Source organism: Danio rerio, chromosome 11 (assembly GCF_049306965.1).
Source record: "Danio rerio strain Tuebingen ecotype United States chromosome 11, GRCz12tu, whole genome shotgun sequence".
NCBI classification, from domain to species: Eukaryota; Metazoa; Chordata; class Actinopteri; order Cypriniformes; family Danionidae; genus Danio; species Danio rerio.
Window position 1 is genome coordinate 7,644,743 of NC_133186.1, and position 26,234 is coordinate 7,670,976.

Sequence of the window (26,234 nt, forward strand, 5' to 3'; positions counted from 1 at the left end):
TAATAAAAGGTGTATGTGTACAATATGATTCCAATTACAAAAATGCACAGTACAGTACAGACACGGTTTCAAAAGGAGGATTTCAGTGATGTCATGATAGAACCATTTTGGGTTTCATGTATGAAGAATATTTTAATAATTGAATAAAACAACTGTTTCTTGTCTCATGCACGGGTGAAATGCAGAGAACAAAAATGGGTGACGATACTCGGCTGTCACATCACTCCACTATAAAGAACACTTTTTTTTTTGTTGTAATAAAAAACGTCCATGGATGTTGAATGTTCTTTATGGAATCTTTGATGTCAATAGATGTCTTGAAAATATCATAAAAATTGTGTCATGCACACACACACTTAAAAAAACGGATGTATACATAGGGGTTAAATTCTCAACGGAGGGATCAGAACGAGTACGGAGAGAACAGAGGCAGTATGGAGACATCATAGCACGAATCAAGGGAGCAGAGAGACAAGATAGCACAAGAAAGAGGAGCGATCGACTGGATTATGGAGAGATCGGAATAGAGAGGTCTTCAAAAATATATACTGCAAAGATCAGCATGCATACTAGAGATTAGTTTAAGTAATTATACAGAACTTGCAAGCAGTGAGAAGTCTGGGGACACAAAGATCAGTGTGGGTGTGGAATAATCAATTCACACTGCTACTAATCAGTTTCTTGCTTGGTGAATTGTAGCTGCATATTGATCATGTGTTCAGCATGCTGAAACCGAGTCTTGTATTTCAGCCTTTGACTGCTTTCAATAGGCCATATGGCATTGCTTAATGCTCTGTGGCATTCCAAAAACAGACAACATCTCATAAGAGAGAAAGGGAGTCATTGGGCATTTGGTTTGAATGGTTCTTCAAAATTCGGGTACACGGTTACGCATGAATCCAGCATATTTGGAAATCATTTTTGAAATCAGGGCACTAATCCCTTTCATGCCCAAACCTAACCAACTCGAGACCTCTGGCAAAGAGCAACAAACTCCGAGTCAAGACCAAGTCATGGTGGTTGCCAGGAGGAATGAGAGCGAGAGAGAGCGAAGGATGAAATATTTCCGAGTTGAGTGATGGTGAGGAAATGCAGCTGGGCTCCAGGGACCCGCTGCAAGACTTCATGATGGTTCGGGCTCCCAGTCACCTGAGCTTGGCTTCTGTCTGATACCAGAGAACTTTGCTGACAAGCAGTCACTCAAAGGTGCAACCAAGCCTTTCAACAGCTGCCCGACGGCGAACCATAGAGAGAATATCCACTCAGAAGGGCCCGGGCATGCTTTTGTCAATAGAGCAATTATTGTAACTGGATACGCGCAAGAGTTTAATGCTGGATTTATTACTAATTGAGACTACAATATCTGGAGAGAGAGAAAAAAAAAGAGCTTTCATAGGATTTCTGAAAAATTAGTTCAATAATTTGTGGGCTTTCTGCTTCCTGGCATGTACGGGGAGCCATAACTGACAGAATGAAAATCCACTGAAATATGTACAGTGTCAAAGGAATGACATTTCTTGGCTCTTGGCTTCATATTCAGCTTTGCAGTTTCACATATCTGCAATATGACATTCTTTGGAAATACTATAGCTGCGGTGCTCGACGTCAAAAACACAGGCCAATCTCTGAGCTAATTTATTCCGCGGACAGTGAGACGAGGGAGGACAATCTACTCCTTCAGATTCACTTTATTAACACTGATGGCATTTCTGAATTTGATGCAGTTTGGGGAATTTTACAACCCAGGCTCATTCTGATTACTTACCCCTATATACATTTCTGGAGAGAGCAAAAAAAGTCTCAGGAGTTACGTTCTTTTGGGGGGGCTAATAATTCTTTAGCTGTACATGTTTGTTTGTTTTACCCATTGTTAACCCATAACGTTATATTGCACAAAATAAGTAAAGACTGTCAGAAATTTTACCCCTCTTTTTTTTGCGTTATCACCGTTTAATGACGTCATGTTCCGGTAAAACTGAAATTGTATGGCGAACGTCAGTCACAGTAACTTTTATTTCTTAGTTGTGTTCTGGAAATTATCCATGTAAAAATTAAACACTGCCCGTAGCGCTTCTCCAGTACTTCAGTTTCTCCCTTTCTCCAGAAATGTATATAGTTATACGTTTTCAGAATGACTCTATGTTGGAGAAGCGGAGAAGCACTTTAGCAGCATCTAGAACAGCAGCCTGTAAGTACATTTAAGATTTGTTTCAGTTGTTGTGTATGGTTTGAGGACTTGTTTCCAGCTGTTTGTGTAAAGTTGTAGGACATTTAAACTTGCTTTCAGTTGTGTATAATACTAGAAGTTGTTTAGCCACTGTTTCCTTGGTTACTATAAGAGCTTGTGTAGCGAACGCAGACGCGGTTCGCGTCGTCCGCCTCAGTTTCGGCCCTTGTTTTGACTCGGGAGGCGTGTCCAAACGCCAGGTAACCACTATATAGTGAGCACGGTAGCATTAGTCGGCAGGAGAAGCACTTTAGCAGCATCTAGAACAGCAGCCTGTAAGTACATTTAAGATTTGTTTCAGTTGTTGTGTATGGTTTGAGGACTTGTTTCCAGCTGTTTGTGTAAAGTTGTAGGACATTTAAACTTGCTTTCAGTTGTGTATAATACTAGAAGTTGTTTAGCCACTGTTTCCTTGGTTACTATAAGAGCTTGTGTAGCGAACGCAGACGCGGTTCGCGTCGTCCGCCTCAGTTTCGGCCCTTGTTTTGACTCGGGAGGCGTGTCCAAACGCCAGGTAACCACTATATAGTGAGCACGGTAGCATTAGTCGGCAGGAGAAGCACTTTAGCAGCATCCAGAACAGCAGCCTGTAAGTACATTTAAGATTTGTTTCAGTTGTTGTGTATGGTTTGAGGACTTGTTTCCAGCTGTTTGTGTAAAGTTGTAGGACATTTAAACTTGCTTTCAGTTGTGTATAATACTAGAAGTTGTTTAGCCACTGTTTCCTTGGTTACTAAAGGAGCTTGTGTAGCGAACGCAGACGCGGTTCGCGTCGTCCGCCTCAGTTTCGGCCCTTGTTTTGACTCGGGAGGCGTGTCCAAACGCCAGGTAACCACTATATAGTGAGCACGGTAGCATTAGTCGGCAGGAGAAGCACTTTAGCAGCATCTAGAACAGCAGCCTGTAAGTACATTTAAGATTTGTTTCAGTTGTTGTGTATGGTTTGAGGACTTGTTTCCAGCTGTTTGTGTAAAGTTGTAGGACATTTAAACTTGCTTTCAGTTGTGTATAATACTAGAAGTTGTTTAGCCACTGTTTCCTTGGTTACTATAAGAGCTTGTGTAGCGAACGCAGACGCGGTTCGCGTCGTCCGCCTCAGTTTCGGCCCTTGTTTTGACTCTCGAGGCGTGTCCAGCTGAATTCAATCAGCTAGTGCTTTGGGGTTATATAAACAACTAGTTCACCGCGGCAGCGGTCGCGGCAGCCTCGTGTGAAGACCGCCTCGTGTGAAGACCGCCTCGTGTGAAGACCGCCTCGTGTGAAGACCGACGAGGGTAAAGACCATCGACTCTACCTGCGCGACTCCACCGAGCAAAGACACCGACAAAGCACTTGAGTACTTTACTGTATTGTTTTACTTTACACTTATTTTTTGTTGTCAGTGCACTTTTATTATGTGTTTTCTAATTCCTGTTGTTACTAACACTCGCAAAACACGGGAGGTGCACTGCAGGCGTAATCCTCACAACCTTCGTTCAATACATGTATCTACTATTCCACAACTCTCTCTCTCCGTGGGCCTCTGGAATTGTCAATCAGCTGTTAACAAGGCTGATTTTATTACCTCCATAGCTACATATTCTGACTATAATCTCATGGCTCTAACTGAGACCTGGTTGAGGCCGGAGGACACTGCTACACATGCTACTCTTTCTGCTAATTTCTCTTTTTCCCACACTCCTCGTCAGACAGGGAGAGGGGGTGGGACTGGACTACTAATTTCCAAAGAATGGAAATTTACTCTGATACTGTCCCTGCCAACAATCAGCTCCTTTGAATTCCATGCAGTCACCATTATCCACCCCTTCTACATAAATGTGGTTGTCATCTACCGCCCACCAGGTAAATTAGGTCACTTCCTAGATGAACTGGATGTTCTTCTCTCATCTTTTTCTAATTTTGCCACTCCCTTATTGGTGCTAGGTGACTTCAACATTTACGTTGACAAACCGCAAGCTGCAGACTTTCAGACTCTGCTTGCCTCTTTTGACCTAAAAAGAGCACCTACTTCTGCTACCCACAAATCAGGTAATCAGCTAGACCTTATTTACACACGACACTGCTTCACTGATCAAACAATAGTAACTCCACTACAAATATCTGATCATTTCCTTCTGTCTCTCAACATCCACATTACTCCTGAGCCGCCACACACTCCAACACTGGTTACCTTTCGCAGAAACCTACGATCTCTCTCACCCAATAGACTATCCACCATTGTTTCAGACTCTCTTCCTCCATCTCGCAAACTCACTGCACTTGATTCGAACAGTGCCACTAATACACTCTGCTCCACACTAGCATCATGTCTAGACCGATTATGTCCTCTTGCATCCAGGCCAGCCCGTGCCAGTCCTCCTGCACCCTGGCTCTCGGATGCTCTCCGTGAGCATCGCTCAAAACTTCGGGCTGCAGAGAGAATTTGGCGGAAAACTAAAAATCCTGCACATCTCTTAACATACCAAACTCTTCTGTCCTCTTTCTCAGCTGAGGTTACTTCTGCAAAGCAGACGTATTACCGTCTAAAAATCAACAATGCCACTAATCCTCGCCTACTTTTTAAAACATTTTCCTCCCTCCTCTATCCTCCTCCTCCACCCGCATCCTCCACACTTACTACTGATGACTTTGCTACATTCTTCTGCACCAAAACTGCAAAAATCAGTGCTCAATTTGCTGCACCTACAACAAACACGCAAGATACAACACCAACACCACACACACTCACCTCTTTTTCTCAGCTCTCTGAGTCTGAGGTGTCCAAACTTGTGCTATCTAGCCATGCAACCACTTGTCCACTCGATCCCATTCCCTCTCATCTCTTGCAAGCCATCTCTCCTGCAGTCATACCAACACTGACTCACATAATTAACACATCTCTTGACTCTGGTTTATTCCCCACTACATTTAAGCAGGCTAGGGTAACCCCACTGCTAAAGAAACCCAACCTGGACCATACGCTACTTGAAAACTACAGACCAGTATCCCTGCTTCCATTCATGGCCAAGATTCTGGAGAAAGTAGTGTTCAATCAAGTCCTGGACTTTCTTACTCAAAACAATCTCATGGACAACAAGCAATCCGGCTTTAAGAAAGGCCACTCAACTGAGACTGCCCTGCTCTCGGTCGTGGAGGATCTCAGACTGGCTAAAGCAGACTCTAAATCATCAGTCCTCATTTTGCTGGACTTGTCAGCTGCTTTTGACACTGTCAACCACCAGATCCTGCTATCTACGCTTGAGTCACTGGGCGTTGCGGGCACTGTTATACAATGGTTTAGATCTTACCTCTCTGACAGGTCATTCAGGGTGTCTTGGAGGGGAGAGGTGTCCAACCTACAGCATCTAAACACTGGGGTACCTCAAGGCTCTGTTCTTGGGCCACTTCTCTTCTCCATCTACACATCATCTCTAGGACCAGTCATCCAGAGACATGGATTCTCCTACCACTGCTATGCTGATGACACCCAGCTATACCTCTCTTTTCATCCTGATGATCCCTCGGTTCCAGCTCGTATCTCAGCCTGCCTGTTGGATATTTCACACTGGATGAAAGATCATCATCTTCAGCTGAACCTCGCAAAAACGGAAATGCTTGTAGTTTCTGCCAACCCGACTCTACACCATAACTTTTCAATCCAGATGGATGGGGCAACCATTACTACATCCAAAATGGTGAAAAGCCTTGGAGTAACGATTGATGACCAACTAAACTTCTCTGACCACATTTCTAGAACTGCTCGATCGTGCAGATTTGCACTCTATAACATCAGAAAGATCCGACCCTTCTTATCTGAACATGCAGCTCAACTCCTTGTTCAAGCTCTTGTTCTCTCCAAACTGGATTACTGCAACTCTCTACTAGCTGGGCTTCCAGCTAACTCTATCAAGCCTCTTCAACTGCTCCAGAATGCAGCAGCACGAGTTGTCTTCAATGAACCTAAACGAGCACATGTCACTCCGCTGCTAGTCCGTTTGCACTGGCTGCCAGTTGCTGCTCGCATCAAATTCAAAACTCTGATGTTTGCCTACAAAGTGACTTCTGGCCTAGCACCTTCTTATCTGCACTCACTTCTGCAGATCTATGTGCCCTCCAGAAACTTGCGTTCTGTGAATGAACGTCGCCTCGTGGTTCCATCCCAAAGAGGGAAAAAATCACTTTCGCGAACGCTCACGCTCAATCTGCCCAGTTGGTGGAATGAACTCCCTAACTGCATCAGAACAGCAGAGTCACTCGCTATTTTCAAGAAACGACTAAAAACTCAACTATTTAGTCTCCACTTCACTTCCTAAGCTGCAATTGCCTCTTTGAATATCACACTAATTGTACAAAAAAAAAAAAAAAAAAAAAAAAAAAAAAAACTACTAACACTTCCCTTCTTAGACTTTACAGACCTGAAACTTGCCTTTAGTACTTATTCATTGTTGCTCTTAGTTGTGTAAATTGCTTCCTTGTCCTCATTTGTAAGTCGCTTTGGATAAAAGCGTCTGCTAAATGACTAAATGTAAATGTAAATGTGGAATTTTAGCAATGTAGCAATAGGTTAGCCGTTCGACATCCGTTCGCATGAACTGAGTAAGACTGGAAAGTGAAACAATTTATGTCATCTGCTGCCCACGTTTCCTGGCTTTCATAAATGAATTTGTTTTGAGCTACACAAATGCTGACTGTGTGGAATTTGAACTAGTTTGCACATCGAATCAACCGGAATTGCGCAACAGAACATACATAGGCATACATGTTTATCAAAGGAGACTTGGATTCGCAATACCGCCTAAGTAATTGAAAAAGAAACGCATTCCTAAATTGAAGTCCAATGAAGCAAAGATGGCCGAGCACTGTATATGAGTGCAGAAAGCGGGAGCAGATTTGTGAATAAAAGGATATACAGTGCACTAAAGCGCAGGCAAGTTTTTGTTCATCCGCTGAAAATGAATGCACACTGTTTTCTGATACCGTGTAATGGGCTAACAAAGTTTGACTGGGAATTGGGCTCAGATTTCATCGGAGGATTATTTCGGTTCTAAAGAGGAGTCCGCCACCTCACGCTGCTGTTTTGGATTTTGTTGACAGGGATGTCTCTTCCTCTTTCAGGCCATTGTGTTGCTGAAGACACTCTGCAGTGGTAAATTAACATTAAAATCAAACCCCAGTGAGCCTAGACTCCACAGTGCACTCGGCTCTCCCAATAATCCAATATATTCCAATGGAGTTGCTCGGCAGCTGTGAAGTCCGAGCAGCAGGGATGTCTTTCAAGGGAGAAATGAAGGTCTGTGTGATTTGGAGCTCTGAGGCATACAGAGGTCATTCTCTTTTGCTGAAGTTATATCCTCTAGCTGTGTGTACAACTGTCCTCTGGTAGGTGGCAAGTCTTCAAATGATTCAAAGGCCATTTTTTTTTAACAGCTTAAATAAATCTCACTCCTTGTTCCCAGACAGCTGAAGGAAGTTAGTTGATGCGTTTGCTTATGGCATGGACAAAGGACTTTTATTTCAATAACTGATTTTAGCGTTTCGTGTAGGCACTCGAGTCATATCTGCATTGATTTTTCCCTTCGTTTTAGATGCAAATGTTGAGGCAGATTTTTGATACTACTTAATTACTAGTTCTATCTGAACAATCAGTCCATAATTCATGTAAAATTCAATCTTTAAGTCATCAAAATATTTCAGATACTCCTTAAACTCAATACACTCTAATTTAGGAGACTAATTGCTGCATTCAAATGTAATGTAATGTGTCAATTTAGAAATGTAGAAGTGTGTACATGACCGTAGAGACTTGGGGGTGAGCTCTTTTGAATGTTTTAGGGCCAGGAAGCAACCACCCAGAAAACCCCAGCAACCGCATAGCAAAATGCTAAAACCACCCTGAATACCTTAGCAACTGCATAACAATGCCCCGTCAACCATTCGCAATCTCCCATGGCCGTGAGTTTTGTTCAGGCAAGAACCAATCACATTCTCTTCAGAGAGAAACAAACACTTCTGAAATACCCTTTTCAAGTTTTTCTGTATGCGTTAGCGAACTTCACAAAATTGCATTTTAAATGAAGCAATAATTATTTGTCAGAATTATTAGCCCTTCTGAATTATTAGCCCCCTTCATATTTCACCCAATTACTGTTTAACAGAAAGAAAAACATAATAGTTTCGTTGACTAATTTCTAGTAATTCATTTATTTTATCGTTGCCATGATGACAGTACATAAGATTTTACTAGATGTTTTTCAATTATTACTATATATTAATTCAAAAATTACTAGATATTAATACTTTCATACTAGTATTCAGCTTAAAGTGAGATTTAAATTCTTAACTAATTATTTAAATCATTGTATAACAATGGTTTGTTCTGAAGATAATAATAATAATAAAAAAAAAAAAAAAAAAAAAAATATATATATATATATATATATATATATATATATATATATATATATATATATATATATATATATATATATATATATATATATATATAGCTTAATGAGGGCTAATAATATTGACCTTAAATGTTTTTTTTTATTATTATTATTATTATTATTATAAACTGCATTTATTCTAGCCGAAATAAAACAAATAAGACTTTCTCCAGACGAAAATATATTATAGGTAATACTGTAAAAAATTCCTCGCTCATTTACTTAGCAAATATTTTGCTTTCAATTAAATTTGTAGCTACATTTTTTCATTCGCTCTTGGTGTGTATAAAAACGTAATGATACTGAAACCATGTAAATTATTAGCCGCTCAAATAAACAGAAACAGAAATAAGGAAAATAATATGTGATTCATGGCAGTAAAATGTTATTTGTTACTTAAAAAAAGGTCAGCAACAAATTCAAGTTTACTTTAAAAAGAAACTGTAACTTGGAACTGACTAAAATTTTTAAAGTGTAGGGTTTAGCTGAACCCAACTAGACCTTAGTTCATCAACTCCAGATTGGAAAAATAAATAAATAAATAAAATTTGGGTTTTGCTATGATCCACCAATTCAAATTTCACACATTTGTAAATAAAGAGTTGGAACCTCTAAATGTTATCTAAAAATTCCTGCTAAAATTTGCATTTTTCACAGACTCTTGTGTGTAGGTTCAGAAATTTCACATATATGTTGATGAATAGGTTATTTGCATTGCCTGTACAGAGAAAAAACTGACCATAAACATAGGAGAAAATAAAACAAAAAGACTTTTTTGTATATCAAAACGTGTCTGGTATATATTATAGCTTCAAATTTAATTGAAATTTAACTGATTGTGTGTGTATGTATGTTGATAAATAGGGTATTTCCACTGCCTATATATATATATATATATATATATATATATATATATATATATATATATATATATATATATATATATATATATATATTTTTTTTTTTTTAAATATATTTATCTTTTATATATATATATATATATATATATATATATATATATATATATATATATATATATATATATATATATATATATTTATTTATTTATTTTTTTTTTTTATTTTATTTATTTATTTTTTTTTTTCAGAATCTCCCATTCCCCAGCAGTTTGACCCCCTACAGATAGGGGAATAAATACAAAAAATAATGATATTATGTATTTTTTAAACAAACAAACAAACAAACAAACAAACAAACAAACAAACAAACAAACAAACAAACAAACAAACAAACAAATAAATAAATAAATAAATAAATAAATAAATAAATAAATAAATAAATAAATAAATAAATAAACAAATAAATAAATAAACAAAAGGTATACTGCTATCATAATTTATAATAATCAAAAACTTTTCAGGCGATACATTTGTACATCAAGTTACATTGTACTCCATTGTAGTTACCTCAAATTACATTAGTGATTAGGTTATGTATCCTCTAAATATACATATATAAATATGTTGAATTACTTTTCTTAGCAAATTAGGTCTAATAAAACAGAAGACTTTTTGTATATCAAAATGTGTCTGGTATAATTAAATCACAACTTCTACGAATTCGGTAGGAAGATGGTAGGACTTTTTATCCTGTTAGTTAAAATCTATTTTCATTTGCATATCCTGTGGCTCATCTCTCTCAGGATCTCACTAAGAGAGCAAGAGCTGATGCCCACTGATGTTTATATGAATGACTGAAGAAAAAACCATCCAAGTGATTTGGATGGTGATCTTACACAGAATATTTCGATTTTGTTTTCTACACAGCACACATTAAAGCAAATTTTACCTAAAGCTGTGTGTCTAAACTGAAATAATAGCTCACGTTTAATAAAGAGAACATCTAGAAATTAGGGCCACAACACTGTGTTGCCAATTAATGGAATATTCGGCTAAGTACATTAGTCGATGTAAATAGGATACGTTTATAAATTGGAGGTGAAATTTTTTTATTGTGCCACAAGCCTCATGAGGTTGCATGGTTGTTACGGAGTTAAGATGAGTTTAAACATTCATTCCGAGCAATTTATGCATAACTGAGCACTCAATGAATAGATTTAGGACAATAATGTTTTATGGAAATAAGCTTTATGTATTCAAAAAGTTTTATAATTATGGTCTTTTATATAAACCGAAAGAGTTCTCTTTAAATGAATATAATTAATAAGGGTACACAGCTGGACTGGGGATTGCGCATTTACAATTATGCATTACTGAGGGAGATTTTTCATCTTCTTTCAATTAAATATTCAGGCAATTATTTCTGAAGATTATTGACCTCAAAGGGGACCTGTGGTGTCACGTTGGCTTTGGACGTCTACCTTTTCTCTTACTGTACTGGTGTTAATTAAAACAAAAGAAACGCGCGGGCAGCATCTTCCTTTCCAAACACCACTGATAATTATTCCTTCTATTTTTGTACGCTCGGCTGAGGTGTTTTCCTTGTTAAAGTGTGAAGTTTACGCATTTTACATTTCTTTCTGGTTGGTGTAAAACAAAACCTGATGAAGGTCTGCTAATGGTCATTCGTTTTTGTTTAATGTAAATGTTTTCACTGTTGTAAACATTACAGAATGACTGCCTATTTGGTCATAATTTTCACATTTTACATCTTGAAATTGACCTAGGACGACAATAAATATTAAATGAATGAATTAATGCCATTCCACTATCTCTGGATGAAATGAATAGAACGTTTTCAATCAAATAATTTTATAATTGTTGCAAATACTCTGAACAAAAGCAAGTAAAGAATTCTGTAATGATTTTTGTTAATATACACTAACACATCCATAAATAAGTAGTGTTAGCATAACAAAACTATAAAGCTGTAGGTTCAATTGTGCAAGGACAATGACAGGGTTGGTAAGTTTGTAAAGTATTTTTAATGAAGAAAAACAATCTGAGAACCAATGGAGTGATGTATTCCTTTGCAGAACAACTCACGAAAATCAACCATCAGTCCATTTTAGATTTTTTTTTTTTTGGAAGAAATACTTTTTATTTACTGTATTTTTTGTTTTTATTTCAGGGACAGTTAATGTACATTTCCTAAAAGTCTTTAAAATAGCAGAAAATGTACTGCCAGTTTATTACAAGGTTTTTGCACCATTATATCCAACACAAACCCAAACAACATATCGCTTTATTAAAAATGTCAATAAAAGTCACTTTTTTACTTTTCAAAGTTAAAAGTTGTTGGAAGAAAGATCAAGGTCCCATAATGCAATTAAAAGCCATAAATAAATGAAGAAAAATAAAAACACGAATCACAAAATATGGAAAACTGGATTTTAGAAAAAACGAACATCAGAAATAGCAAATTTAGGTTGGTATCATTCACATAAATTGATTAAAAATATTAAATAAAATCTACATGTAAATACTACAAATATATAATACAAATACATTAACAATTGTCGCCATGTTTTGGTCAGTCCTTTTACAATTTTATTAAATTTAACATCAAATGCTAATGGTTGGTCATTTTTGTTCAATGTAAATGTTTTCACTGTTGTAAACATTACAGAATGACTGCTTATTTGGTCATATTCTTCACATTTTACATGTTAAAATAAACCTAGGACGACAATAAATATTAAATGAATGAATAAATGCCATTCTATTATCTCTGAATGAAATGAATAGAACATTTTCAGTCAAACGACATCTTAAATATTGCAAATAGTCTGAATAAAAGCAAGTAATTAAGAATTATAAAATAATTGTAGGTAATATACACTGTAAAAATATCCATAAATTAGCACTTTTTAGCATAACAACTATTAAAGCTGTAGGTTCAATTGTGCAAGGACAATGACAGGGTTGGTAAATTTGTAAAGTGTTTTTAATAAAGAAAAACAATTTGAGAACCAAATGAATGACGTATTCCTTTAGAGAACAACTCACAGAAATCAACCATTAGTCCATTTTAGATTTTTTTTTTTTGGATGAAATACTTTTCATTTACTGTATTTTTTGTTTTTATTTCAGGGACAGTTAATGTACATTTCCCAAAAGTCTTTAAAATAGCAGAAAATGTACTGGCAGTTTATTACAAGGTTTTTGCACCATTATATACAACACAAACCCAAACAACATATCGCTTTATTAAAAATGTCAATAAAAGTCACTTTTTTTTTTACTTTTCAAGGTTAAAAGTTGTTGGAAGAAAGATCAAGGTCCCAAAATGCAATTAAAAGCCATAAATAAATGAGGAAAAATAAAAACATGAATCACAAAATATGGAAAACTGGATTTTAGAAAAAACGAACATCAGAAATAGCAAATTTAGGTTGGTATCATTCACATCAATTGATTAAAAACATGAAACAAATTCTACAAGTAAATACTACAAATATATAATACAAATACATTAACAATTGTCCCGATGTTTTGGTCAGTCCTGTCACAATTTCATTCAATTTAACATCAAATGTTAATGGGCAGTTTTTGCTCAAGGTAAATCTTTTCACACTCTCAGAAATAAAGGTACACAAGCTGTCACTGGGGTGGTACACATATGAACTTAAAGGGTCCATATTGATAACTCAAAAGTATTAGTACCTAAAAATTTTAAGAGGAACACTGTTGTACTTTTTAAGTACTAATATGTACCCTTTAGGTATTAATATGGACCAAACAGGCACCACATCAGTGACAACTTGCGTAGCTTTATCTCTGAGAGTGCAGAGACTCTGAACAAAAGCAAGTGATCAAGAATTATGTAATTATTTTAGTCAATAAACAATGTAAAAATTTCCATAAATTGGGAGTTTTCCATATTTTGTGATTCATGTTTTTATTTTTCCTAATTTATTTATGGCTTTTAATTGCATTATGTGACCTTGATCTTTCTTCCAACAACTTTTAAACTTGAAATTTTTTAAAAAGTGGCTTTTATTGACATTTTTAATAGTTTAAAGTGATATTGTTTGGGTTGGTGTTGTATATTAAGGTGCAAAAACCTTGTAATAAACCACCAAACATTTCTAAAATGGACTGATGGTTGATTTCTGTGAGTTGTTGTGTAAAGAAATCCATCATTCATTTGGTTCTCAGGTTGTTTTTCGTTAATAAAAACACTTTGCAAATTTACAAAGCCTGTCATTGTCCTCAGCCCAATTGAACTTACAGTACTTTAGTAGTTTTGTTATGCTAAAATCTGTTATTTAGGGGGGAAAGAAACTTCAGAAATAGTAAAGTTTAAATTATTGTCATTGATTAAAAACATGAAGTTATAAATAAATTCAACAAATAAATACTACAAACATATAAATACATTTACAATTGTCTCCATGTTTTAGTCAGTCCTGTTGCATTTGCATTAAATTGAACATAAAATGCATGCAATACATCTTAAAGACTATGATTCGGAAGTGCCATCAATTTATGAAGAAGCTGACAGATCAAGGATGCATTCTATCATTGAACCGTCTGATTTTATACTTGCTTTTGTATGATCTCTTGAGGACGACAAGGTCAGGCCTTGTCATCTTTTTTTATATGTGAAAATGTCTTTCTGGTTGGTGTAAAACAAAACCTGATGAAGGTCTTTTTCACTGTTGTAAACATTACAGAATGATATGGAGCTAATAATATGCCAAAACAATCTGAATTTGAATTGTGTTGATTTGAATTATTCACTGTTGTCATTTAATAAATCTAAATTTTTATATGCTGTTAAAAATTTTTTTGAATTTGAATTTCCTCATTTGAATTTAAATTTCTTAACTTGAATATTGAACATCTGAAATGTAAGACAACTGAATTTTTCAAGGCTGAATTTTTTTATAGACACATTTTTTTATTTATTAAATTACAATAGTCAATAATTAAAATGAACACAATTCAAATTCAGATTGTTTTGGCATATTATTAGCTCCATAGAGTGACTACTTATTTATTTTTATTATATTATATTATATATTTTTATTATATTATTATATTTATTTTTTTCACATTTTACATCTTGAAATTTACCTATAGGACGACAATAAACATTAAATAAATGAATACATGCCATTAACATTTTCAGTCAAATGATATTTAAAATGTTGCAGAGACTGAACAAAAGCAAGTAATTAAGAGTTATCTAATGATGTTAATATACACTGTAAAAATACCCAGAAATTAGCTGTTTTCCATATTTTGTGATTCATCATTTTTATTTTTCTCATATATTTATGGCTTTTAATTGCATTATGGGACCTTGATCTTTCTTCCAACAACTTTGAAACCTTGAAACGTTCAAAAAAGAGGCTTTTATTTACATTTTTAATAGTTTAAAGTGATATATTGTTTGAGTTGATGTTGTATATTAAGGTGCAAAAACCTTGTAATTAACTACTAAACATTTTCTGTTACCTTACAAACTTATATTATTTCTTATACTATTTCAAACTACTAAAATTTCAATAAAAGTCACTTTATTAAACTGCAGAGTTATATTTTTAACACCATAAGTCAACAAATCAGAGATCAACATCCCATAATGCATTTTAAAAGATTAAATAAACGGAAAACACAGTAGGTAACATATTTTTTCAGTGTATTTATAACAGGAACCATATTTTTTTACAGTATTCGTTCATCTTTTTAATGTTAATTAGTGACTAATGTTTATTAGCGCATTAAGGTTAAGAACTTTGGATTTTAATAACACATTAGTAAATGAGCGATATGATTAATAAATGATACCTATGTAGTGTTCAGTCAATACGAATCTAACTAACATTAGCTAATGAAACCTAAAGTGTGACCTTACAAAAAAGCTAAGCCAATTTACACCTGCTCAATTTTCTGGACTTGATGAATTTTGAAGGTGATATCTCTCACTGCATCAACACCAGATAATTGAACAGTTTGCATAAGACACAGAGTCACCCCGAGTCTCCTAATGGGTGAAGGGGCAACGTTATTGCAGAATGTGGTTTTTGGCCTCTTGTGTAAACAGAATGAATTGGAGTCTTGCAGGTCGAGGTACGGCAGTTGTATATGCTAATGCCTGGGCTATATTAATCTTAACTGGCGGACCTCAGAGAACGGCTGAGCTGTCGGCTAATGCTGTATCTGCTTTTACGCCACATCTGTTTCCACTTGGCTGTGGATGTCTTTGCATCGAGCCTCCAAGTTCAGACGTTACACTGACTTTAAATTACAGTGACCTTAATAACAGTTGCTAAACCATTCAGCACTGCTTAGATTTGTTTCACAGATATTTGTTTTAGCAGATATCGTGTTTCGGAGAGAGGGAGAGAAAGAGAATTCAAAATCACTGCGTAATACAGTGATGCATGCGTACAAACTGTTGAAGGCTGTGTTGGCGTTACATGTGGGAGAGAGTGGCATTTGTTTGCACAAGTCATTTGCTTTACAGGTCAGTTATTTGACATTGCTGTAATCCAGAAAGCTATGTGGTCATGAAGGAAGTAGAATGTGAATTTCCTTTGAGGCTTGGGCCTGTTCCTCCTTGTTCTCTCCTGAGTAAACAGAAATTTGGAAGGGCGAGAAGTCTTTCGAGGAGGGTTGGTTTTAGTTTATGGCATTTTTAATTTTTTAAGATAGTTTTAGGTGTTTGTTATGTATTTTACATGTTTGGTTTTGGGCAGTTGAACATATATATATATATATATATATATATATATATATATATATATATATATATATATATATATATATATATATATATATATATATATATACACATACATATATATATATATATATATATATATATATATATATATACGTATATATATATATATATATATATATATATATATATATATATATATATATATATATATATATATATATATATACGTATATATATATATATATATATATATATATATATATATATATATATACGTATATATATATATATATATATATATATATATATATATATATATATATATATATACGTATATATATATATATATAGTGCTCAGCATAATAAAATATATCCCATTTTGCATTTGAATATAGGCAATGTATTTTGGTGCATTTAAACAAAACAGATTGATTGAACAGATATATTTATTAAAATAATATTTTAGTCAACAAACATATTTAGAAATTGAAAGATAATACAATAAAATTCAAGCAAAATATTAGAAAAAAACTACAATCTATAAAACTTTCCTTTTTTAAGAATTGTATTTAATATTTTTCTATAACATATAAATTTGGGTGTACTATAGTTTTTGGACCGTTACTGTAAGTTATTTTTGTAAATAAGCTCCAGATTTGGCTTAAGTAGCGACTAATCTAATGTATAAACACAAATACAATATATATAAAGATACAGTGCTCAGCATATACAACTACACCCCTAACAAATCTCCCATTTAAATTGATATTTTCTATAGGAAGTGAGGTATTTGTGCATATACATTAAATTAGTCAGTACTGACACCCAACCTGGAGCAAAATCTAACAATATACCTTACAAAAATCCAAAAGCCCAAATTTATACATTAGGGAAAAATATTAACTAAAAATTTGTTAAAAGTTCGAAAATCAAAAGAAAAAAAATAAATTAAATCTTGTTGAAATTTCGCAGTTTCTTATTTGTTTATTATGTTTGGTGACTAAAATATTATTTTAATAAATATATCTGTTTAGTAAATTAGTTATATTCAAATGCAGCAAAATATATTAATTATATTCACTGAGAAATGGATCATATAAATATTAATAATAAATTGTTAATAAATAAATGTAATAATAAATTAATACATATACGTTTTCTAAATGGGGTGTCCTGAGGTGTTATTTATTTGGTATTTTCCACGATGCCAGAATGTAATATTTTACTAATATTCAGTTTAAAGAGCAGTTTAAAGGCTTTACCAAATTAATCAAGTTATATAGGAGCTGGGTTAATAAGTTAATTAGTTAAAAGTCACTGGATAATAATGGTTTATTCTGTATAAATCGAAAATCAATATTTTTAAAGGGGCTAATAATATTGACCTGAAAAATGGTTTAAAAAAAACTTATTTTATTCCAGCCAAACTAAATGAATAAGACTTACTGCAGAACTAAAGAATATTATAGGAAATAACTGTTAAAATTTCCTCGCTCTGTAATTATAACATGGGAAATATTTAAAATAATACTATTGAAATAACTTATTTAAATAATTTTACATGAGGGCTAATAATTTTGCCTTCAATTGTACAGTCTGTAGTCTAGACCAGAGATGCCCAAATTAGGGCCAGTGGGCCCAAGCTGGCCAATGCTAATCTTTGAATTGGCCCACCATCCAGAAAATGGGTGATTATCTATGACAGCGATGTTTTAAAAATGAATGTGACATTTTCTTTGTTTATATTTGTAACATGTTTTGTAATTGATTTAGATTTTAAAAAAAAAAATGTAAATACTGTCATTCAACAGGCAGAGAGCAATGCACAAGAAATCAGCATGCAGGTCAAGTCAAAGGCAGTTGCAGCTTAATGCATTAAGCATTGAACTGTGTTTTTATTTTATTTTATAATAATTAAAAAAATTATTGTTTTTTATTATTTTTCATTGTGTTGTTAATAATACTGTTTATATTTTTACTGTAATAAGTTCACTATAATTTAAAAAAACTGCATTTGCTAATGTAAATAAAAGCAACGTTTTGAAGTTATTTTTAAATATTAGAAAATAAATTAGTTTTACTCATAGAAACTTTTACCTTCGGCCAACAGCCCTCAATCACGTTTGGCCAGTCATAAGGAAAGGTTTGGGCATCCCTGGTCTAGACCATTTGATTTGAAGAACTGGATGAGATATTTTATAGTTTATACTGAGAAATCTCTTTGATGTTATGCATTATTTGAGACTAGATTCTAATTTTTATAAAGGAGACAGATTTTATTTTTATTTAGTTATTTATTTTTGAGAATTTGTAGTTAAAATACATTTCAAATGGATTATGCATCCCAATTATGTAAGCTGCTTGAAATTATTTCTACAGGCAAATCAAAACTAGACAGCTTTGTCCTATTTTAATAAACAAACACATAAATAAATCGATGATGCATAAATAAATGGCCATGTTTAACAGAGAGTGATCTTGAGACGTGAAATTTCATGAATAGTTTCTTCCTGCTGGCATTGAGAATGTCAAATGAATGAATTCACTGGCTGACATACACATTTGCATTCACAACCCTCATATAATAACTGCAATAAAATCAGGCTGATGATGTAAAATCTGCTTCCTATACAAAAATTAGAAGTACATACAAATGTCCTTAAAGAAAATACAAACACACACGCACATACACGTTCACACCACTGTAAATAAAACATTACAAGCAGAGGACGGGAGAAGGGAGGGTTGTTGGTTGATATTTTAGAGGAATTTTCAGAGGGTTTTGGGGGTTGGTCTGGTCTGATGTGACACGGCAAAGAAAGCAGACGGAAGCCGAACGTTTGCTGATGATCATGATTAGAAGAGTGTTATACAGCTAATACCTGCACTAATCCTTATTTAAGCTACAATCTGCTCTCCCACATAACATAAAGAGCAACTAAAATGAATACAGATCAACCAGTGTTATTTTCATTAAGTCAATCCTATTACAAATGCACCAGAGTTCAGATGAATTTGTATTCCTGTGAAATGACAAATATCTATTACAGGTTCTTGGCAGCACGGATTCATTACAAAGACTCTGTAGCTTTAAAAACCCACAAGAGCATTAGAAACACATTAAATGGATTTTTATATGTTGCTTTCGAGTAATAATAATAATAATAATAATAGTAATAATAATAATAATAATAATAATCATAATAATCATAATAATAATAATAATAATAATAATAATAATAATAATAATAATAATAATTTATTATTTATTACTTACAATTAAGATTTTAAGATACTTGCTTTATTAGTGCTTATAAAGTATAATCCTATTCTAGATTCCTAATCCTACCCAATTATTAGTTTCTTGCGCTAAATATCTTAGTTAATGGTTTCTTATTAGCAAATAAATAAAATAAAGTGTGACCATAATAACATTAATAATAATAATAATAATAATAATAATAATTATTATTATTATTTTTAAACGTTTAAGATATTTGTTTTGTTTAAATTAGTACTTTTAAATTATTATCTTATTCTACATCCCTAATCCCACACAATTGAGTTTCTTGAGCTAAATGAGTGTGACCGTAGTAATAATCATAATAATAATAATAATAATAATAATAGTAAAAAATAATAATAATAGTAAAATAATAATAATAGTAGTAGTAAAAATAATAATAATTAATTAAATTATTATAATAATTAATTAAAAAAAATATAAATAATAATAATATTAAAAATAATAATAATAATAATAATATTAAAATAAATAAATAAATAAATTATAATAGTGATATTATTAATAATAATCATTGTAGTAAAATAATAATGATAGTAAATAAATAAATAAAAAAAAAATAATAATAATAACAACAACCATTAATTATTATTATTATTATTATTATTATTATTATTATTATTATTATTAATAATAATAACAACAATAATAATTGTAGCTTTATTCAAACTTGATTCTCTCTATTTTAAGAGTTTTTTTCTGTATATTTTCCACCTAAATAAATGTAATGCTAATTGCAAATGCATTTGATGAACCCTTTTTTTTTTTTAAAGAAAACAACCCCAGCATATTTAAATAGATAAAATCAGTAGTTTGTAACAGAACTGATGCATTTGTGTGTGCGTGTCTATTTGTGTGTATGAGACTTTGCTAAAGCCCATTGCTTTCCCTTGACTGCAAGAATGCAACACACATATGGTTTTACTTCTGCAAAACTAATGCATAAACATCAGAAAAAATATATCAGAATGACCTTTACCACATCTGTTTTCTCTTTTGTCCCTCAAAATGGATCTATTACTATGTAAAGTTATGCATATGAAAATATAAGTGTGTGCTCTTATACTGTGAGCTTCACCTGCTGTAAGAGTGAAACAGAGAAATGCGCCCTTAGAGTTGTTGGATTTGACTGAAACATCGCTCCGACGCTTTATTAATGCCAGGTGTAGGGGGGATGCATAGGGGGTGTGTGTTCCAAGTGCATGCATGGCCTTTTCAACTCAATCTATAATAGTTCTAGGATTTGCATTGCATTTAAGGGTTGAGGATGGTCAGTGAATAAAACAAAAGTAAATAAAATGGCATGTTGTTGAGTGGACTACTGCTCCAGTTGCAGCATACAAGTCGGTCTTTTGATTGAGGCCAAGTTGAGGAAAAAAGACAAAAATCTGCAGTTTTTCTTTTTGATGCAAGCTAGAATTACAGTGAGAAAACATGTGCAGTCATTGGCTGATCAGGCCGGCCTGCCCACAGCATTAGGGAATCTTTCTTCAGTGTGCCCCAATGAGGGGCATGTAGCAGTGCAAATCCAATGGAAAATAGCCAAAAGTTGTATATACAAAACAAATAATCAGCTTTACGTTCCTCTTCAGCTCTGCGTAATCGTCTTCCACAACAGCCTTTTACTTGAGATATTTTTCCCCCTCTCCCTGCGATCCTATTCTCGTCGAATCCGTACCCGTGTAATCCAGGAATCCAGTTCCAGGTTTTAAGCGCAGCCGTTCTCACACATCTCCGCTGAGCTCTCACAGAGAGAAATCTCTCAGCCGCGGGCCGCTCTCTCTCCGGCTGGAACGGGACTCAACAAACCCGAAGACGCTCAAAGGACTGAAATAAATAAAGAGGACTGTATTTGTTTGTTTATTTTTTTGGCTTCTTTTTATTTTGGCTCTTTTGCAGTAGTTGCGTTGCGAACAGGTCCGCGTCCCCTTGCTCTCCTCCAGCAGGACGGACGGAAGGACGGACTCTCACCGTACCCGCATCTTTTCATCCCGGCACGGCGGAGCGCAGGACTGAGCGCGGCTCTGCGGGAATGTGAGCGCTCACACTCAGATAAAGAAGGCTCGGATGAGCGGAGCATGCGTGCGTTGTGCGTTGGAGACGCGCTGCTCCAAATCAAAGACCTTCTTGTAATTGCCTCAACTGATTAATTAACTTTACGCCTGATTTTTCTTCAACTACCCGCTCACTCACTCAAGGTAAGAAGAATCTCTTTGTTAATGATAGGCTAACAATGCGCTTTAGTAACCTTAAATTCCTAAACAAAGTTATAAGCAAGTTTGTTGGTTACTCAAACTTTTTGAGCCTAAAAAAAGAGAGGAATCAATTTTTCTGTCCATGCGTGCTTTAATAGTATAAATCACAGCTAGAAGCCGAAGTGCGTTTTTAAAAACACATTTAACTTTTATATCTTAGCCAAAAAGTATGATAAAAAAAAAACTTTGAAAGAGTTGAATCCTAGTTGGATGACTCTAAACGAACAAAACTACTCTGTTCAGAGTAATTAAAATGATGGAAAGGGGGACCATGGCTAATTGAGAAATGGTTAATCAAAACACAACCAGATGTGGATTGATTTGGTCGGCTGCCATTTCTCTCTTTGTCTTTTACCCTTTCCCTTTTTTTGCTCTCTTTGAATGGAAACTATTAGTGTGTTAATGGTGGGGGTCTTCAAATAAATCCCATAGAGATATTTCAGTCCTTTGGAGATTCTTTAAAGGTGTCAGTGAAGTCTGCACACTTTAATTTATTGTCATTGCCTTTTGCTTCCTACAACAAGTGTGTGGTGACCTACATCAACTGTTGAACTCACTAAAGCTTGACTTGGGTTGTTAAATTGAGGTCTTGTGTCTATAATTAAAAGCAATTTCAGGCTCTTTTTGGTCGTTTTTAACTCCTCGGGATGATTAATGGGAAGCGAATGGTTCAGGGTGCACAGACAGCAGTGATCGAGTGCTAACTAGGGGACTTTAAGAACCAAGTGCAGTTTAAATAGTCTGAACCTGATTTTCTCCAAAATGTAACATCGGACACTTGTGAGCAGTCGCTGTAAAATTAGATCCTTTAACCCCACATTTATAATTAATCCACACCCAGGCCCCTGGTGCCAATGGAGAGATGAGCAAAATCCAGCCGGTGGCACTTCTTTGCCCAAACACTGAACAGCTTGATAAGGCATAGTGAAACAGGCAAACATTGCATTAGTATTCATATCACACTGTAATCACATAATTAAGAATTATGCAGTTTATTATAATTATTTGTGATGCGGATAAATAAACATCATTACTGTTGTAATTAAATATGCAAGACTTTATATAGGTTCCTAGACACTATCATTTGAAATGTTACCAAAACAGTGAGCAAATCACATGTGTTTTTGGGTAAACATTGCTTTGGTGCATAAGAGCCTAAGAGTCAATACGAGAGCGCGGTGTTGTTTGAAATGCAGTGCATGCTTTGAGACACACTAATAACCGACTGTGAAACATATCGAGTCACCTGAATGCACATTTGGCATGCTTGATTCGGAGCGTTTTGGACCTACAGAGGGCGTTTATATTGAAACTCGGAAACTCTGTATAATTTTAAACTCGTTAATTATTCAAGTTAACGCTTTTATTCTTTAAATCTGAGTGTTTCCCCCCTTCCGTTGTTACATTTATAACTTCTACAATTATTCAGCTAGGAAAAATAAAAGTAGAGTTTAAAATACACTCATAAAGCGGCAGTATATTTAAAGCAGGCAACATTTCTCTGAATTAGAACTTCAGATGTACATGTGGAGTTTTACCATATGCCATGTGGTTTTTGGTCTGGATTCTTGCATGTCACCATTTGTGCTTTAAATAGACATTCTCGTACCCAAAAGAAAGAAAGAAAGAAATGTTTTGAATTTGTATAAGTGTGAATGGACTCCGTTTGAAGCCGCTCCATTAGCATTTCAAAGTGGCCTGAGCTCTATTTGAGCCCTGTGCTCTATTAGCTTCAGCACAGGCCCGGAGAACAGGAGGGGTGAGAGGGGACCGGGGCTTGTAGTTCATTTCTCCTCGTCTTTGTGTTTGTGTGTGAAAACACTATCCCATCCTTTTCATTTCAAAGGCATATTTTCCTTGGCTCTGTTTCTTTCTGGCCCCCTTCCTGCATCAGAGAAATGAAAACAGCCAAACACGAGCAGGATTATGAGATCCACCAGAGAACTTGCTTAGGTATTTTCACTCAAAGTGGAAAAAGGACCGGTTTCTACATTTCCAGTAACGCAGAGATGAATGGATGCCATGACACCTACACAGAAATTCTGCTCACAAGTGTGGAGCTTTATGATTCTGATAGTTAGTCGTACAAAACCCGTGACGGCTGATTATTCACGATTCATTTTTTCGACATGATGTCTCTCAAATGCATTTTTGCTTCAAAAAAGAAAGAAAGTAAATATTAAAAAATCAGTCTTTTTAATGTACATCCATACATTCATTTAATTACAATTTAATTTTGTTAGCGACATTTGGTATTCTTTGTCCTCGAACATGTTCTAATGAGCTGTTTTCATTGAAAAACATTCAGAAATATAACATATATGTGTACATTTTGTGATCTGGCAAACATGATTTGTGGTTCATTATCGCGCATGGGAAATATCAGATACATGTGGAGACAATTTGACACACTACGGACAATAAAATGCGCAAAATGCGAGCATTTCGCCACATAAAACTACAACTTATTAAAATACCAACAATTAAACAAGCCAAAGCTTTTGCTCATAATGCTTAACAGCTTTAATTAGAGCCATAATTCACAATATTTTGCGTGTGTGTGCTTTACAGAAGGCAACTGACAGCCATTGTTCTCCGAACATCAGTGTTTGCACAGCCGAATCAAATAGTCGGACTTACTGAACAACAAATACATCTCCATGTAGCATTTATACTGGAACTGTGCATTCTAATTGACTTTAAGAGATTTTAATACAAAAAAAATTTAAATAAAAAATCAAAATAGTGAAGAAAATGGGCTTGAAGACTAAAACAAGAAGACCACTTCAGCTTGGATGTGCCATTCACATTGTAGGCAAGGCTGTTACTTTAGAGACGCTGTGATACAGGATATAGGGCCATATGCTGCGGTTACCAAGCGCATAAAATGGAAAACACTTTCAGTTGGGCAAGAATTTCAAATCAGATGATTTCTTCCCCTGTTTTTGATGCAGTTGTGTGTTTACAGAGCTTCCTGCTGTGCCGATAAACGCTCACCAATTTGCAGGGAATAAACAGCCCTGTTACACTTGGAGTTTTATGTAAAGTGCTCAGCTGCCTTTGGTGGGTCAAATACCTGCCTTTTACGGTGGTTTTTATTTTACGATCGGTAATCAGCGGAAGGCAGGGCGCCTTCTCTGCCATTTTGTCAAAGTGTTTGTTTCTGCTCGCGAAAGGTTTGTGTGACAGTGGGACGGCAGACTTTATACACAGGCTGCCATTTTAATCAGCTGCAGACTGTGGGCAGCACACACTACTCTGAACACACCCAGACTCCAGTGTGTGTGTGTGTGTGTGTGTTCAGACATGCAATCGATTTGATTTATTTTTTAAAAATTGGCATACATCAAAAAACTCATTTATAGATCAAAGTTTTGGTGATTATTATTAATTTATTTATTCGTTTATTTTCAAATTTAGCAGCAGGAACTACAGTGTAATAATCGCCATCATCAATGCACTATCCGAATCAATTCCAATTTTTTTGTGGGTCTTCGAATTATTTTGGAATTATTGCCACAATTTATACGGAATGAAATCCAAATCGTCGTGATATATATTTTTTGACACTGCGGTAAATTATATTTTGGAATCGCGGATTACATTCATTTAGTATTTATCCCATACCCTGCCATGTTTATTTTTATTTAAATGTAAATGAAGTCCACAGCACGATTCATCTCATTTCGTTTTTCAAATTCAGGAACTACACATATTTAGTTTGGTGTATACACAGGGGGCATGACTTATCTGTCCTAGAATTGGTATTTAGAAAAAAAAATCTCATCAGAAAGCAGAAGGTGGGAACCCAGGTACAGGGTAAACAGTATCTGTGAGCAAAGAGAGAGAGAGAGAGAGGTTTAATAGACGTCTGGTGGTAGAGGTGTCTCGGCTGGCTTACGGGACACACTTGAAAGGGCCATTTTCAGCAGACACACCTGTTATTTCAGAAAGCTGTGAAGAGGTTGGGCTATGTAATTCTCCTTTTGTTACTTATCGCCATTAAAAGGTGTTAGTTTTTTAACATTAACTTATTTTAATGACCCGCACTAACTACCAATTATAATCTTGCAGTTGTATTATTCGGGGAGAAGTAAAATACATAAATTTTCTTTAAATGTATTCACATAGTGGAGGAATAATGTGTGTTGTGTAACGCAATATAACTGAAGTTAAGTCAAAATTAGTAGCACTCTTGTGAAATTTTAATTCTTTCTCAAATATTTCACCGGTGAGTTTTATTTGAACACATTTTTAAACAGAATAGTTTTAACAGCTAATTTCTAATGTAATCTTTGCCATGATGCCTGTTCATACTATTTACTAGTTATTGTGCAAGATAGTATTAAGCTTAATATGCAATATAAAGGCATAACTAGGTTAATTCAGGGTAACTAGGCAAGTTG

At 34.5% G+C, this 26,234-nt stretch overlaps 2 protein-coding genes across 51 annotated transcripts in view; both read left to right on the forward strand.

Moving 5' to 3' along the window:
- adgrl2a (adhesion G protein-coupled receptor L2a) overlaps positions 1-26,234 on the forward strand; it is a 282,003-nt gene that overhangs the window by 47,770 nt on the left and 207,999 nt on the right. For 48 of the 50 annotated variants that reach the window (XM_073916304.1, XM_073916305.1, XM_073916298.1 and 45 more), the window contains exon 1: positions 21,321-21,771. The exons of the other annotated variants lie outside the window; for them this stretch is intronic. The gene's annotated coding sequence lies outside the window, so the exon portion shown is untranslated. Of the gene's footprint in view, positions 1-21,320; positions 21,772-26,234 lie in introns of those variants that run through there. 50 annotated transcript variants of the gene reach the window in all.
- LOC141376528 (uncharacterized) lies at positions 2,153-8,584 on the forward strand. The gene is made up of 2 exons (XM_073916342.1): positions 2,153-3,432; positions 3,481-8,584. Exon 2 carries the CDS (start codon positions 3,622-3,624, stop codon positions 6,517-6,519), a length of 2,898 nt encoding a protein of 965 aa, XP_073772443.1. The 5' UTR covers positions 2,153-3,432; positions 3,481-3,621; the 3' UTR covers positions 6,520-8,584.